This window comes from Hypanus sabinus, chromosome 12 (genome assembly GCF_030144855.1).
Source record: "Hypanus sabinus isolate sHypSab1 chromosome 12, sHypSab1.hap1, whole genome shotgun sequence".
Lineage (NCBI taxonomy): Eukaryota > Metazoa > Chordata > Chondrichthyes > Myliobatiformes > Dasyatidae > Hypanus > Hypanus sabinus.
This window is the reverse complement of record NC_082717.1, coordinates 54,085,785-54,103,487: the sequence shown is the minus strand read 5'-3', so window position 1 is coordinate 54,103,487 and position 17,703 is coordinate 54,085,785. Positions and strand designations below refer to the sequence as shown.

Here is a 17,703-nt window from a genome sequence, read left to right as displayed (position 1 = left end):
TGGAAGATTGAAAAATATTAAATGCGATTCCATGATTTAAGAAAGGAGGAACAGCTAAAATGAAGGGCTATCAACCCTTTAGTGAAGTATCAGTTGCTGGGAGCTTGAACCCACTACCCCACCCTTCTACTATGACTATCTTTGAAGCCATGCGCGCCGCTCTCACAGAGTACAAGTGCTCACCATCTGACCAAACACTCCAGGTACTTTGAGCTGCTCGAAGCAATGTGCAACAGATTGCAAGGCAGTGCGCAAATGAGTACTGGCTCCAGCTCAGTGAGAACATTCAGACAGCAGCTATGACAGGCAACATCAGATTGATGTATGAGAGTATTAAGAAGACCCTTGGCCCATCGCAGAGCAAGACACACCCTTCAAGTCATCCAGTGGTGAAATAATCACTGATAAAAGCAAGCAGATGGAACGCTGGGTAGAACACTACTCTGAGCTCTACTCGAGAGAAAACATTGTTGTTAGCTCAGCCACTAATGCTATTGATTGTCTACCAGTCATGGATGAACTCGACTCCGAACCAACCTTGAGGACCTCAGCAAGGCAATTGACCCCAGGGAAAGCTCCTGGCAATGATGGGACTCCTCCAGACCTGACTGAACACTGCAAGCATTCACTCCTTCAACCTTTACATGAGGTCCTCCGTCAGTGCTGGAAGGAACAAGCTGTACCACAGGATATGTGTGACTCCAAAATCGTGACTTTGTACAAGAACAAGGGTGATAGGAGCGACTGCAACAACTACAGGGGTATCTCCCTCCTGAGTATTGTCGGCAAAGTCTTTGCTCGTGTAACTCTGGCACATCTACAAACTCTAGCAGAATGAGTCTACCCTGAGTCCCAATGTGGTTTTCACACAAGGAAGTCAACTATTGACATGATTTTCTTACTCCGACTCCGTCAACTCCAGGAAAAGTGCAGGGATCAACAGAAACTCTATGTGGCTTTCATGGATTTGACCAAGGCATTCGACCTTGTCAGCAGGGATGGGCTCTTTCAGATTCTCCTCAAGATCGGCTGTCCCCCGAAACTCCAAAGTATTATCAAGTCATTTCATGACAACATGAGGGCTACTGTTCAGTACGATGGCAGCTCATCGGAACCCTTCGCTATTCGTAGTGGAGTCAAACATGGATGCGTGTTGGCCGCAACAATATTCGGCATCTTCTTCTCTATGCTATTGAAGCATGCGATTGGGATGTCAACAAAAGGCATCTATATGCACACCAGGTCTGATGGGCAGCTGTTCAACCCTGCGTGTCTGAGAGCAGGAACAAAGGTGCGAAAGATCTTAATATATGACATGCTCTTTGCCGATGATGCTGCTATAACCTCACACACCAAACAGCAACTACAAACTCTCAAGGACTGCTTCTCGAAGGCATGCAAGGACTTCAGGCTTACCATCAGCCTAAAGAAAACAAATGTCCTTGCCCAGAACGTAGTGGAGACACCAGTCATTACCATCGACAATTACGAACTAGAAGTGGCCCACGAGTTCACATACTTGGGGTCAACCATTAGCGACACTCGCTGAAATCAATAGGTGCATCGGCAAAGCATCATCGATCCTCGCTCGACTTTCCTTGCGGGTCTGGGAGAATCCAAAACTCACTACAAAGACCAAGACTGCCATGTACAATGCATGTGTTATCAGAACCCTCCCGTATGGTAGCGAGACTTGGACCATCTACTTCAAGCAGGAGAGGAAACTCAATAGTTTTCACTTGAGTAGCCTTCGCCACATCCTCTGCATCATCTGGAGAGACAAAGTCCCAAACCCTGAGGTCCTCTCCTATGCTGGACTTCCCACAATGTTCACGCCTTTATGATAATGCAGACTGCGCTGGCTGGGCCACATCCGTCATATTAAGGATGGCAGACTGCCAAAGGACACCCTCTACGGAGAACTAGCAACAGGCAAGAGGAATGTTGGTAGACCCCAGCTTCGCTTCAAGGACCTCTGCAAGTGCGACACGAAAGCCTTAAAAATCAACAGAGTGCTGGGAGGATACAGCAGATGACTGCAACAAATGGCAAGGTACTCTTCAGCAACACCTATAGCAAGGCGAAAGAGTGATCCTGAGTCAGTCTGAGGAACGGCGAGCTAAACGAAGAGCACAGCAGACAGCGGACAACAATTCCACAATGCCCTACACATGCAGCAACTGTGGCAGAGCCTACCATTCCAGTATCGACCTCAATAGCCACAGTTGACGCTGCTCGACAAACCAGGTAACTACCAGAGGTGCAGTACCCATGGTTGACCACGACTGACGGAGGACACACACAGTTGCTGTGAAATTCCAAAGTCTCATTTAGAAGAGAGGCCTCAATTGCTGTAATCTATAATGAATTATATATTAACAGAACACATCAAAAAGAATAATAGGATTGAACAGAGCCAATACATGGACTTATGAAAGAAAATCATGTTTGAAAAATCTGCTTGAAATGTCACTGGCAAGGGTGAACCAATGGATGGTGGTATATTTGGATTTTCAGTAGATAAGGCCTTATTCAGGAAGGGGGTAATATATTGACCATCAGGTATTGATTACTGGACAAAAAGCAAAGAGTAGGAATATATGAATTGTGTTTGGATAGCAGGCTGAACCTTTTGCAGTATTGCAGCGATTTAGGCCAACTTTTCACAATTTCTATCAGCTGTTTGAAGAGTGAAACATTTAGGTAGTGTTTGAGTGCGCATGAACACAAGTTGCCAAAGGTCAACATACAGGTGAATCAAGTGATTAAGTTGAAAATGTTTTATTAGCTTTAATTACAAGAAGATTTGTATCCAGAATAAGTTCACACTTGCAATATTGTTCACACTTGTGATGCTTTGCCATTGAGGGAATGTAAGAAAAATTCATTAGGCTATTTCCAACAATGGCAGGTTTGCCATATGAGGAGAGGTTTATATTGGTTAAATATTCATGAATAAAGTGTTCACATTGGGTGTTGGAGGTCAACCAAAAGGAGAAAGTATATAGTTAATTGGAGAACCCTTAATAGCATTGCAGTTCAAAGGGATTGATGCACTATCAATTACTCCAGAAGACTGGAAGTAGAGTAAATACTGAAAGGCTTTTATTAGCAGTAAAATGGATCCACATCCATGCTGTATGTCTATCCTGGACTGTGGGAGGAGCAGTGACACAATCGCCTTAATTCAGGGGTCTGTGGGAGGAGCCACAGGAGCAGTCAGCAGAGGGGCGTGTCCAGGCATGTCCAGTCAGATAAACCCAGTTACAACCTATATACATGGTTTACCACAGGGATCTTGGGGGTCAGGTCCATACTTCACTGAAAGTAGCTACATGAGTTGATAAGGAAGTAAAGAACGCATATGACACAGTGCTCTCATTGGTACGGTGTGTTAAGTATAAGAGTAAGTTATATAAAAGTTGTGTTGTTTTCTTTAGAAGCTGTTAGAGGTTTTTCTTAAAATTACAAGAGGCATCGATGGGGCAGACAGATATTTTTCCCAAGGTGGAAATGTCAAACAGCATAGCACATGCTTGTAAGGTTAGAGGCTGAATGTTTAAAGGTGACAAGGGGCAAGTTTTTATTAAACCCAAAAGGTTACACAGGGCAGTAGTGTAATCAGGCAGTTTGATAGAGTTTAAGAGATCTTCATGTGAATATGAAGGGAATGGAGAAATATGGATGATAAACAGGAGGAAATTTACTATAAATATCAGCACAACATCATGGGCCAAATGGCTTGTCCAGTGCTGCACTGTTCAGTGTTATATTAGAAGACTTGGATATGATTGCGTCTGATTCATGCTGCAAAGGTTCTGTAGAAGAGGGTCAATAGGCACAGAATTCATCCACTGACACCTTCCAGCATATCACCGATGTGATGAACTATAATGGAGCAATGCATGTTTAGGAATTATTCTGCAATGTTGACATCTTAATTCTATTGAATGATACCTGACAGATTAACAAAGATGAAAGTCAGCTTTGAATACTGTGTGTCCAACTATTGTTGAAAAGGAGTTAACATATTATGTTCTAAAGGAGAGACAAGGTGAGTCAACTTTGTTAAGTATTATGGATAATACTCCAACATAGAGCATCCTGAATTAATTACTTCAGTGCATATAACACTTCGAGTTGCTGGACTGAGCCATGTTCAAAGACTCAGAAGATCTGAATGTCATGGAATTTATAAAAATAACTTGTGGACAAGTGTGTGTCTCCACAAAATCAGAATCTTTTCTGAGCAGAAGCCAAGAGATAAGAAATCTGCTGAGGGCTAGACTGGTGGCATTTCAAACTGGCAATCCAGGAAAGTACAAGTTGTTCAGGGTGATCTCCGGAAGGCCAAATGGCATGCAAAGTGGCAATTCTGGACTAATATTGAAAATCAGAGGAATGCTCGCAAAAGTGACAGGGCTTCAATGCAATCAACTGGATGCTTGGGTTTCCTCCCACATCCCATAGGTATGTGGGATAGTAGTTAAATTCACTGCTGTAGATAGTCTTAGTGATGCCTAAGTGGTTAGATCTGGGGGTGTTGATAAGACTGTGGGAAGAATAAGAAATAATATTACATTTTGCATATATGGGGGGATAATGATGGTCAGTGTGGACTCAGAAGGCTTAAGGGCCTACAGCGGTGTATCTCCCTGATTCTAAAGGGAAAATAGTGTTCCAAATTTAGTATCAGCCATGAACCTTAAAAATCATGTAACTAATTGCTTTTTTGGGTTGCAACAGTGTTTTGAAGCTTCCAACTGTTCAAGCTCATGTCTCAGATGTCTCAGCTCCAATGGACTTTGTTAGAAGTTAAGAACTGACTGAATGTACACACTCCACACCACTGCTTACAACGTGCGACATAATGGGATAAAATTGCAAACTATTTTATGTTCATACAACTGCTTAGCTTTACTAAGGAAGCATGTTTATCACATACATTCTGTATATGTAAGAAAGAATGAAAATAAATTATAAGAAAGATGGATTGAATGATCAGTAAGATATTATTTATTTATAATATAAGCACTACTTGTGTCAATGAATTTACCTTTACAGGGTATGAAAAGAGCTTAATAAAGCCAAAGTCATCCCCTGTCACTAAATGTTTTCCATCTTTGGTTAGACAAGCTGCATTGATATCTGTTATGTCACTATGCGTAGGCCAGATTCCTTCACACGTGGGTCCTAATACACATGTCCATGTAGCCCAATCTATTTTCTCTATCTGCAACAAAGAAAGAACAAAATGGATCTTTAGATACTTTTCACTATTTAACTATATTTACTATTCTCAAACAGAATAAATTATATCAATGTAACACGCAAGAAGTACAGGAGGAACTCGGCACATCAGGCAGCATCTGCTGATTTCCATAGATGCTGCCTGATCTGCTGAATTCCTTTAGCAGTTTCTGTGCATTATTTTGGATTTTCAACATCTGCAGACTTTCTCACTAATTATATTAATGTAATAATATTTGGCCAACACAGTGGATCCCAATTAATTGTGCCATCATTTAATCAGGGCAGCCACTTATTTAGGACAACTCTCAAAGAGTAAAAACTAATCGAGAAAATAACTGGGATTTCCTTTACAGAACTGTTGAATTTTCTAATTATTATCAGTCATAAGCACTTCTGTGGCCATTAAAAACTACACTGCGCATAGAACGAACAGTTTTTAAATAGTGGCAGTTAGATGTGTTTGTGTTCAAAAAGCAGTAATTTTTGTCATTCATAGTTAATTACAAATAAGCAGCAAGACAATTCCGAACATAGGCAGAAAAGGGGAAGATATCCTTCGCAGAGTGTATATAGAGTTAGGAAAGAGGCTGAAGATGAGATCCTCCAAGGTAGTTATCGCTGGATTACTTCCTGTGCCGCAGGTTAGCGCAGGTAGAAATGGGGTGTTACCACAGTTAAATAAGTGGCTGAAAAGATGGTGCAGGGGATAGGATGACCTGTACAAGAAGGATGGGTTGCACCTGAACTGGAAAGGAACCAATATCCTGGCCAGGAGGTTTGCTTATGCTACTTAGGAGAATTTTAATTAGTTTTGCAGTGGGCTGGGAACTGGACCCCCAGTCAATAAGGGAAGGATCAGACCAGAAGGTAGATGTCAGGGAAAGTACTGAAAGGCAAAATCAAAATAACAGGTATGATGGCCCGGGAGTTAGAAGAGCATATATTTTAATGTTAGGAGTATTCTGGGTTAGGGTGATGAACTTAGAGCACAGATCTGTACATGGAACTGTGATGTTGTAGCCTTTACTGAAATTTGGTTGAGAGAGGGGCAGGAATGGGTGATTAATATACCAGGTTTTTGAAGTTTTAGAAAAGGTAGGGGAGGAGGTAAAAGGGAGGAGACAGTATTTATCCACCTTAAAACCTTGTAATAGCAATGGTACTTACACCTGATCCCTGGCACTCAAGGACTTCTGGCACAGCACAGACAGGTGCAAAGTACCCATTGAGTTCATTTGCCATTATCTGACCCCACACCAGCATCATTTTCCAGTGGTCCAATATCAACTCATCTCCCTTTTATTCTTTATATATGTGGAGGGAGTTTAAAGATCAATCGTACAGAATACACGAAAGATATGTTCCTGAAGGATGGATGGGGTTGGAAAGTTAAGAGAATCTTGGATGTTCAGAGGGGTGATGAACTTAGTTAAGAAGAAAAAGAAAAATGTATGTAATGTTTCAGAAGTTGGGATCAAATGAAGCACATGAGGGGTATAAAAAAAGCTAGAAAAGAACTAAAGAAGATAATTGAGAAAGACAGGAGGGGCCATGAAAAGTCTTTGGCAATCCCAAGGCATGCCATACATATATCAAGAGCAAGAGGATGCCTAGGGAGAGGATGGAACCATTGAAAGATAAAGGGGGGAACATTTACCTGGACACAGAGGACGTGAGTGAGGTACTTAATAAGTACTTTGCTCAAGGAAAAGGACATAAAGGACCAGGAGATCAGTGCTGAGTTTATAAATATGTTAGAGCATTTAGAGGTCAAGGAAGAGTAAGTGATGGGCCGCCTAATGAGTATTAAGGTGGATAAGTCCCCAGGGCTGGATCAGATTTACCTCAGGTTATTGAAGGAGGCAAGGGACGAGACTATTGGGCCCTTGACCAGTATCTTCGTGTCCTCTCTAGCCACAGGTGAGGTCCCAGAGGACTGGTGAGTAGCTAATGTTGTACTTCTATTTAAGGAACAAGGAAAAATTCTGTGAACTATAGATGAGTGAGTCTCACATCAGTTTTTAGGGAAATTGCTGGAGAAAAATTTTCAGGGATGTGTATATGAATATTTGGAAACCCATGACCTAGTTAGGGTGAGCTAGCCTGGCTTTGAGCGTAGAAGGTTGTGCCTTACCAACTTGACTGAGTTTTTTTGACAAGGTGACGAAAGGGATTGATGAGGGGTAGGGCAGTGGATGTCATCTACTTGGATTTTATGGGACCCACAGTGAATTGGCTGCTTGGATTGAGAACTGTCTTGTGCATAGAAGACAAAGTGTCATGGCTGAAGGGACTTATTCAAGCTGGAGGTCTGTAATTAGTGGAGTTCCACAGAGATCTGTCTTGGTTCCTTCACTGTTTGGAATGTATATAACTGACCTGGATGAAAATGTGAATTAGTAAATTTGAGGATGAGACCAAGAATGGTAGAGTTGTGGATAGTGTAGCAGACTGATTTAAAAAAATACAGCATGATACAGACCAGTTGCAGATATGGGCAAAGAAGTGGCAGATGGGGCTTAACCCAGATAAATGGGAGCTGTTGCACCTTGGTAGGGAAAATGCAAGGAGACAGTGCACTGATTCTTAACACTGTTGCTAAGCAGAGATATCTTGGGATCCAAGTTCATTGCTCCTTGAAAGTGGCTACACAGGTCAATAACATAGTTAAGAAGGCTTATAAAATGTTTGCTTTTATTAATCGAGGCATTGAGTTCAAAAGTCTTGAGGTAATGTTTCAACTTTATAAAACTCTGGTTAGGTCACATCTGGAGTATTGTAAAAACACAAAATGCTGGCAGAACTCAGCAGGCCAGACAGCATCCATGGGAGGAGGTAGTGACAACATTTCGGGCCGAAACCCTTCATCAGGAGTGAAGTAACATGGGATGGTCCAGGGGGGATAAGAAGTGGGGGGAGGGATAAAGTAGAGAGCTAGGAAGTGATAGGCTGGAGGGAAATGGGCTGGGGGGAAGGTGGAGAATTATGGGAAATAAAAGAGAAAGAAAGGTAGGGCTGGGGGGAAGATTATAGTAATAATATATTACTATATACACAGGCACAGATAGAGTTGTCAAAGAGTATGTGTTTCACAGGGCATGCATCAAAAGGTGTTAGGGAGTAGGTTCAAGGGGGATGTGAAGGGTAAACTTTTTACTCAGAGACTGGAATGTGCTGGGCTGGTATGGTGGTAGAGGCAAATACATTAGAACCTTTTAAGAGATGTTTGGATAGGCACATGGATGTAAGGGATACAGACATGGTATAGGTAGGAGAGATTAGTGTTTGAACAACACACACAAAATGCTGGAGGAACTCATCTATGGAAAAAAGTACAGTTTGTGGCGACCCATTTCCTGGCACATCCGAACTGGCTCACAATTAGCCAGCTTTCCGGCTAAGGGAGATAGCCTACGGGGGTTTGCGAGAACAGAGCTTTGGAGCCTCTGCGCCACGGGGGGCAGGTTGAGGGAGGCTTAAAAGTGAGGCTGAGGATTTCGAATAAAGCTTTTTCTTCGACTGCAGTTACCGACTCCGTGTCGTAATTTTAGCGCTGCGTGTAGCACACCGCTACAATTGGTGACCCCGATGGTCCAAACGATTTTTGGACCAGAAATGACCGACGCCGCCTCTGTTCATGCGGTTTCGTTGAAACTGCCGGGTTTCTGGACACAGCGACCGAACCTATGGTTCCAGCAAGCCGAAGCCCAATTCCACGTTCGCCAGATCACCTCAGAAGACACCCGCTACTACTACGTGGTGAGCTCCCTCGACCAGGACACAGCGGCCCAGGTCGCGGAGTTTGTACAGTCGCCCCCGGCGGACGGCAAGTACACGGAATTCAAAGCCCTGCTCCTCAGGACTTTCAGACTCTCACGGCACGAGTGGGCTCCCTGTTTACTGCACCTGGATGGCTTGGGCAACAAACCTCCATCGGCTTTAATGAATGAGATGTTGTCTTTGGCCGACGGACACACACCCTGTCTCATGTTTGAGCAGGCATTCCTGGAGCAGCTGCCCGAGGACATACGCCTGCTGCTGTCCGACGCGGATTTCAGTGACCCCCGGAGGGTAGCAGCCCGGGCGGACTTGCTGTGGAACGCCAAAAAGGTGAGCGGAGAGTCCATCGCACAGATCTCCCAGCCGCGCTCCCAGCAGCAAACCAGTCCAGGCCCGGCCGCAGAGCCCGCCAACCCCAGGGGCAGGGGTGGGAGGCCCAATGAACACTGGTGCTTCTACCACCAGCGGTGGGGCGCAGAAGCCCGCCGTTGTCGCCCGCCCTGCAAGTTCCCGGGAAACGCCAGGGCCAGCCGCCGCTGATGGCTACGGCGGCTGGCCATCGAGATAGCCTCCTGTATGTGTGGGACAGAAGGTCGGGATGCCGGTTTTTGGTCGACACTGGTGCCGAGATCAGCGTTTTACCTCCGACGAGTTACGACACCCGCAGCAGGGCACCGGGGCCCCCCCTGTGGGCCGTGAACGGCAGCACAGTAAGGACCTATGGCACCCGCCAGGTGCAGCTACAGTTCGGCTCCAGCCAGTTCACGTGGGACTTTACACTGGCTGCCGTAGCCCAACCGCTTCTGGGTGCGGATTTTTTGCAGGCTCACAGCCTACTGGTCGACCTGCCCAGGAAGAGACTGGTCCACACCGAGACCTTTCAGACATTCTCCCTGGGTGCAGCCCAGTTGCCAGCCCCTCACCTCGGCTCCATCACGCTGTCCGACAACGACCTCACCAGGGTCCTGGCGGATTTCCCATCGGTTCTGGCACCACAGTTCACAGTGACCATGCCCCGACACGGCGTACAGCACCACATCCCGACCCAGGGACCACCCCTCCACGCCCATGCTCGGCGGCTTCCCCCGGACAAGCTCTGACTGGCGAAGGAGGAGTTCCAGAGGATGGAGGAATTGGGGATCATCCGGCGGTCCGACAGCCCATGGGCCTCCCCCCTGCACATGGTGCCCAAAGCGATGGGAGGCTGGAGACCGTGCGGCGACTACCGCAGGCTGAACGAGGCTACCACACCGGACCGCTACCCTGTGCCGCACATTCAGGACTTTGCAGCAAACCTGCACGGCGCACGGATCTTCTCCAAGGTAGACCTCATCTGAGGGTAGTATCAAATCCCGATGCATCCTGACGACGTCCCCAAAATGGCTCTCATCACCCCGTCTGGCCTTTTCGAGTTCCTCCGCATGCCGTTCGGCCTGAAGAATGCCGCACAGACGTTCCAGCGGTTAATGGATGTGGTGGGACGGGACCTGGACTTCGCATTCATCTATTTGGACGACATCCTCATAGCCAGCAGCAGTTGTCAGGAGCATCTGTCCCACCTCCGTCAACTCTGTGCCCGACTGAGTGAGTATGGTCTTACAATCAACCCCGCCAAATGCCAGTTCGGACTCGATACCATTGACTTCCTGGGCCACAGGATTACTAAAGACGGGGCAACCCCTCTGCCCGCTAAGGTAGATGCGGTCCGCCACTTCCCCCAACCCACCACGATCAAAGGCCTTCAGGAATTCGTAGGTATGGTCAATTTCTACCACCGCTTCCTCCCTTCAGCTGCCCGGATCATGCGCTCCCTGTTCGCCCTGATGTCGGGTCCGGGCAAGGACATTACCTGGGATGAGGAGTCCGCCGCCGCTTTCCTTCAAACGAAGGAAGCTTTGGCGAACGCCGCGATGCTAGTACATCCCAGAATGGACGCCCCTACCGCCTTCACAGTGGACGCATCTAACACGGCAGTCGGTGGGGTGCTGGAGCAACTCATCGCAGGTCGCTGGCAACCCCTGGCGTTTTTCAGCAAACACCTGCGGCCACCCGAGCTCAAGTACAGTGCTTTCGACCGGGAACTGTTGGCGCTCTACCTGGCAATCCGGCATTTCAGGTACTTCCTAGAAGGTCGGCCCTTCACCGCGTTCACGGACCACAAACCGCTTACCTTTGTGTTTACGAAAGCGTCCGACCCCTGGTCATCCCGCCAGCAATGCTACCTGTCCTACATCTCTGAATACACGACGGATGTCCGGCACGTCTCGGGTAAGGACAATGTCGTGGCGGATGTGTTCTCTCGCCCTACCTTTCATGCCCTTTCCCAAGGGGTAGACTTTGAGGCACTGGCAGAGGCACAGCAGGCAAATGAGGAGATTCCGAGTTACAGAACCGCAGTCTCTGGTTTGCAGCTCCAGGACCTCCCCATAGGCCCAGGTGAGAGGACCCTACTCTGTGACGTCGCCACCGGCCAGCCCCATCCCGTCGTCCCGACAGCCTGGCGGCGCCGTGTTTTCAACTCCATTCATAACTTGGCGCATCCCTCCATCCGGACAACTGTCCGGATGGTTTCCAGCAGGTTCGTTTGGCACGGACTCCGCAAATAGGTCAGTGAATGGGCCAGAACGTGCATGCACTGCCAGACGGCCAAGGTGCAGCGGCACACCAAAGCCCCACCGCAGCAGTTTCATCCCACCCACCGGTGTTTCGACCACATTCATGTGGATATCGTGGGCCCCCTGCCAGTGTCGCGCAGAGCGCGGCACTTCCTGACTATCGTGGACCGGTTCACAAGATGGCCAGAGGCGGTCCGGCTCACCGACACCACCTCCGAATCTTGCGCTCGAGCCCTGATCACCACCTGGATATCTCGCTTTGGTGTACCGGCCCACATTACCTCCGACAGAGGCGCCCAGTTCACCTCCAGCCTGTGGTCAGCTATGGCCAGACTTTTGGGGACTCAGCTGCACCACACAACTGCCTACCACCCACAGTCGAACGGGCTAGTGGAGCGTTTCCACCGTCACCTGAAGTCGGCCCTCATGGCCCGCCTGCGAGGAGCCAACTGGGCGGACGAGCTTCCCTGGGTCCTACTCGGCATCCACACAACACCCAAAGATGACCTGCACGCCTCGTCGGCCGAGTTGGTATACGGCGCGCCCCTGGTTGTCCCCGGGGAGTTCCTACCAGCCCCACGGGGGCAAGAGGAAGATCCCGCAGCAGTCCTGGGCAGACTACGCGAGAAGCTCGGTAACCTGGCCCCCATACCCACTTCACAGCACGGGCGGAACCTGACCTGCGTACCCAAAGACCTGCAGAACTGTAAGTTTGTGTTTATACGAAGGGGCGGGCATTGGCCACCGCTGCAGCGGTCATACGAGGGGCCGTTTATGGTGCTCCGGAACAATGGGTCCACGTTCGTGCTGGACGTTGGGGGGAAAGAGGAGGTTTTCACGGTGGACCGACTCAAACCGGCCCATGTGGACCTGGCGCAACCGGTCGAGTTTCCGGCACCTCGGCGCAGAGGCCGACCTCCCAAGCAGGTTCCAGCCCAGACTGTGGACATTGGGGGGGGGGGGGTGTATTGCCGGTTCTGGGGGGGGGGGGTTATGTGGCGACCCATTTCCTGGCACATCCGAACCGGCTCACAATTAGCCTGCTTTCTGGCTAAGGGAGATAGCCTACGGGGGTTTGCGAGCACAGAGCTTTGGAGCCTCTGCGCCACGGGGGGCAGGTTCAAGGGAGGCTTAAGTGAGGCTGAGGATTTCGAATAAAGCTTTTTCTTCGACTGCAGTTACCGACTCCGTGTCGTAATTTTAGCGCTGCGTGTAGCACACCGCTACAAGTTGACATTTTGGGACAACATCCTTCTGGAGAATAATCACCAATCAACCTCCCAGTTTTTTACTTCATCCCTCCCCCTTCAGGTTTCACCTATCACCTGGTGGTTCTCTCTCCCCTCCCCCCCACCTTTTAAATCTACTCCTCAGCTTTTTTTTCTCCAGTCCTGCCAAAGGATTTCAGCCTGAAACATCAACTGTACTTTTTTCTACAGATGCTGCCAGGCCTGCTGAGTTCCTCCTGCATTTTGTGTGTTGCTCGGATTTCCAGAATCTGCGGATTTTCTCTTGTTTGGGATTAGTGTTTGGGTGTTCTTGATTTGGTTTTTAGCTGGTTTGGCACAAAATTGTGGGTCAAATGGCCTTTTCCTGTGATATACTGCACATCGTGGTTTGAAGCATTCAGGCTTGGAGATGCCAAAAACTGTCAGGAGTGAAAATGAAACAATTTCACTACTTCAACAAGAATTACAAAGAATTTTAAGGTATTGACAGTCATCTTGAATGTTACATTGAAAATGAATATTTGGAGGACGCAATCATCAGAAGGATTGTATGAAGGCAGTCCATTATCTGCACTAGGTGTCTGCTCTGATTTTGTTCATTTATAGTCAATCAAAAAAAAAATGGAGATGCACAATAGATCAATTCCTCCATTGATAACTAACAGGAAGTACAGTTTTATAGTACCATAGTAATGTTGTTATTGTTCTAACTTATTCGGTATTTCATTTAAATACACAATTTGTTACTCAGTTAAATGGCAGTTTGCTTTTTATACTTTAACTATTCCCATGCAACTTCAGCAAACTGGGGCAGATACTTAATTGGGCCAAAATGTACTGAAGCTCATATGTCCAAATTAACCAGGATTCACTATATAAAGAAAATTCTGTTCTCCAAAGTCAAATTCAATTGAGAATGATAACCCAACCAAAATTTTGCATGTGATAAGTTGTTTATAGTAAACCACTAAAGGATAACAGTTGTATAAAACAAACTGTGATCCAATCTAGCCTCTTCATTATGTTGCTGGAATCATGGTTTGAGGAAAGGAATTTCTAAGATTTACAGCAGAAAGAAATTTCTCTTCAACTTTGTTCTAAATAGATGACATCATCTGCTAAGCAAATCCTTTTTGATTCCAAACTTTCTGTAATAAACACTACTTTGGTTAACAATCTCTCTCAATCTCATATCTTTATGAGATTACATTTCTTTTAAACTCCAGGAAAGATTCAAAGCACATTTATTATCAAAGTATATATGTAGGTTCATCTTCCCACAGACAGCCAAGAAACAAAAGAAAAACCATGGAACCCATTCAAAGAAAAACAGCAAACTCTCAACACACAAAAAGGTACAAATCGTTCAAACGGCAAAAAATGAGCAAACACAGAAAATAAAACATCAAAGTACAAAGTCATCGAAACAGTCCAGGAGTGTTAAGTTTAGTTCAATTCAGTTCAATTTAGCAGTGTGTCATTCATTGACTGCAAGTCGCAAAGCCTGCTAATCATATTGGACCACATTACAGAACAAATGCATTATCTCTGGAATGAATCGAATGAATCTACATTGTACTAAACTTCAAGTTCATCCTTCTGGGATCCATTATCTTTCATGTTGGATGTGCAGTCCTTCTCCTTCCATCAGCTTTTTCACTGTCATTACTACTCACAATTAGATGTAGTGTGACTGCAGAACTTCAAGCTGGTTTGTGAGATTTTCCTCTTTAGCAAGCATGCAAACCTGTTTTGCAATTTCATTAGAATGACAGCTCACTTTGAGACAGATCCAACCAGATCCTCTCCATCAAAATCACCCACCATTTTACAGAACTTGTGCTTAGCCTCAATGACTTCTCTTTTAGCTTCTCCCACTTTCTCAAAAACAAAAGGCACTCATATGGGCCCATGTTATGCCTACCTTTCAACTGTCAATGTGGAGCAATCCATATTCCAAACCTACATTGACACTACTTCCCAATCCTTTCTCCACTACACTGATGACTGTATTGGTGCCATTCCCTGCATCCAATTGGAGTTCTCAAGTTTTTCACCTTGCCACTAGCTTCCGCCCTGCCCTCAAATTCATTTGATCTGTCTCTAACCACTCTATTCCTTTTCTTGATCTCTCAAATCCACCTCAGGAGACAGACCATTGATTAATATCTACTACAAACCCACAGATACCTAAAGCTACCTAGAAAACATCATTTCTCACACTCTGTCACTTGCAAGGATGCCATTCCCTTTTCTCAGTTCCTCTGTTCTACAGCATCTTTTCTCACTCAGGCTATCCAAGTTGTTTCCCTTTTTCAGTAAATAGGGTTCCCTCACTGCTATTGATAGAGCCCCCAGCTGCATCTCTATTTCTCATACTTCTGCTATCAAACCCCCATCTCCACACAGTCAGAATTGGGTCCTTTGGTTCACACACACCACCCCACCAACCAACACATTCAACACATCAGTTATCACAACTTTTGTCATTTATAATGTGACGCTGCCGCCAGGCACATAGTCCCTTGAATTGTCCATTAAGTGTGCCATTAATTCTGCTAAAAAATTCCTGAACAGTACACAAGAACACTGGTGCAGAAAATTAGAGCTCAGACTCTTTAATCATGGCCAATGGGTACTAGAAATAGGTGCTGGTAACAACTAGAAAATTAGGAATCAAATACAATGCTATATTTTGCACTCCTAAGCCCTCAAAGACTATTTACAAGAGTAGCAAGCCTGCAGGAAATGTAATCCCCTTAACCAATACAGTTTTACTCTTAATTTGAATTTTTAACTCAGTCAGTGATGTCACAAATACTTTATGAGTATCTAGTAAGCGATGGTTCTGCAACATTAAGAACCCTCAGAACAGAGAAGGAGGAAGGTTGTCCTTCTATTCTCAGGGCGTACCCTCTGGTCCAGACTCTCCCACTATTGCAAACATCCTTTTGATGTTCACTCTATCCAGGCCTTTCAATATTCGGTAGCTTTCAATGAGATCCCTCCTCATTCTTCTAAACTTCAACAAGTATTGGCTCAGAGCAATCACATACTCGTCACATGTTAAACCCCTTCTTTCCCAGAATCATTCTCATAAACTTCTTCTGTACTCTCTCCAATGCCAGGACATTCTACTTTAGATAAGGGGCCCAAAACTGCTCACAATACTCCAAATGTGGTCTGCTCAAAACCTTATAAAGCCTCAGCATTACATTCTTGCTTCTAAATTCTAGTTCTCTTGAAATGAATGCTAACATTTCATTTGCCTTCTTTGATACCAACTCAACTTGTAAGTTAGGTCTCACAAGTCCCTTTGTACCTCTGATTTTTGAATTCCATAGCCATTTAGAAAATATTCTACATCCTTATTCCTTCTGTCATTATTAGTCTTCAAAACTATTTTCATTCACAAAACAGGAGATGGAAAACTATTTTTTGCTGACCTTAAGTCAGCATTAAAATGTAACTTGTACTCCACAAGTAGTAAATTTCATACCTCTGTACTTCTAATTGTCTGCCTTCTCCCTCTTGGCGCTTCAAAAAATAAATGTTCTTTGGCACCCGTGTTAACTTGCAATAACTTTCCTGCATGAGACACAAAAATAATCACATATGAATAGTATATGCCACACTGATATCATTCCATTCAAAGAAAGTCACATATCCAATATGCAATGATCTATACTTAAATATTAGCCTTTGGAGTAATATATGTACTGTCTCCAAATCTACTTAAAACTTTATTTCTTATTCACAGAATGAGACCACCTCTGACAAGGAGAGCATTTATTAGTCAACCTTAATTGCCTTGAGATAGTAGCTATGAGTTGCTCCTTTGAAGTGTTACAGGCCTTCTTGTGAAGATACTTCCACAGTGCTAGTTAGTGTTAAGACAAAACTGTTAGGTAGAGGTTAATGATGAGATGATTTTAGAAGCATTGTAACCATGAGCACCAGCTTATAATGTTTTTGTACTAGGTTAATAATATTTGTGTAGGCTAATAAGTGGGTAGAATCACTATGCTGTGAAGATGTGAATCTATTAATTGCCTAAGCTACAGATTTATTTATTTATTTAGCAATACAGCTCAGAATAGGCCCTTCAAGCCTCACTGCCCCAGCAACACCCACCAACCCCAACTTAACCCTAACCTAATCATTGGGCGATTTATAATGAGCAATTAATCAACCTGATATGTTTCTGGACTGTGGGAGGAAACTGGCACACCCAGGGAAAACCCATTCTCCTGCTTCTCCCCATAATGTTTGACGCCGAAATAATAAAGCTATCAACCTCCACCTTACATATACCTCAAACTTGGCCTTTGTGCAATGAATTCCACAGATTTACCACCCTCTGGGTGTACAGATGAAGCCAAATTAAACTCTGAACCTCAACACCCTGAGCTGTAATAGCATCTCGTTAACTGCTACAAAGAAAGGAAAATATGACCAACACATGGAAGATGCTGGAGGAACTGAGCAGGCCAGGCAGCATCTTTGGAAAAGAGTGCAGTAGATGTTTTGGGTCAAGACCCTTTGGCAGGACTGGAGAAAAAAAGATGAGGAGCAGATTTAAAAGTTGGGGAAAGGGGAGCGAGAAACACAAGGTGATAGGTGAAACTGAGAGGGGTAGGGATGAAGTAAAGAGCTGGGAAGTTGATTGGTGAAAGAGACAGATGACCCTGGAAGAAAGAAAAGGGGGAGGAGCGCCAGAGCAAGGAGATAAGGTGAGAGAGGGAAAAGGGGATGGAAAATGATGAAGGAGAGGAGGGGTGGGAGGCATTACTGGAAGTTTGAGAAATCGATATTCATGGCATCAG

General features: G+C 45.5%; 1 protein-coding gene across 2 annotated transcripts in view; it reads right to left on the bottom strand.

Annotated features, from left to right (window-relative positions):
- The window catches only part of LOC132402888 (echinoderm microtubule-associated protein-like 6), a 352,621-nt gene that overhangs the window by 107,767 nt on the left and 227,151 nt on the right, over positions 1 to 17,703 (bottom strand). For both annotated transcript variants that reach the window (XM_059985945.1, XM_059985944.1), the window contains exons 24-25: positions 16,377 to 16,465; positions 5,057 to 5,233 (exon numbers count right to left, since the gene is read on the bottom strand). In XM_059985945.1, coding sequence (XP_059841928.1) covers positions 5,057 to 5,233; positions 16,377 to 16,465 — 266 coding nt within the window. The remainder of the gene's footprint in view (positions 1 to 5,056; positions 5,234 to 16,376; positions 16,466 to 17,703) is intronic.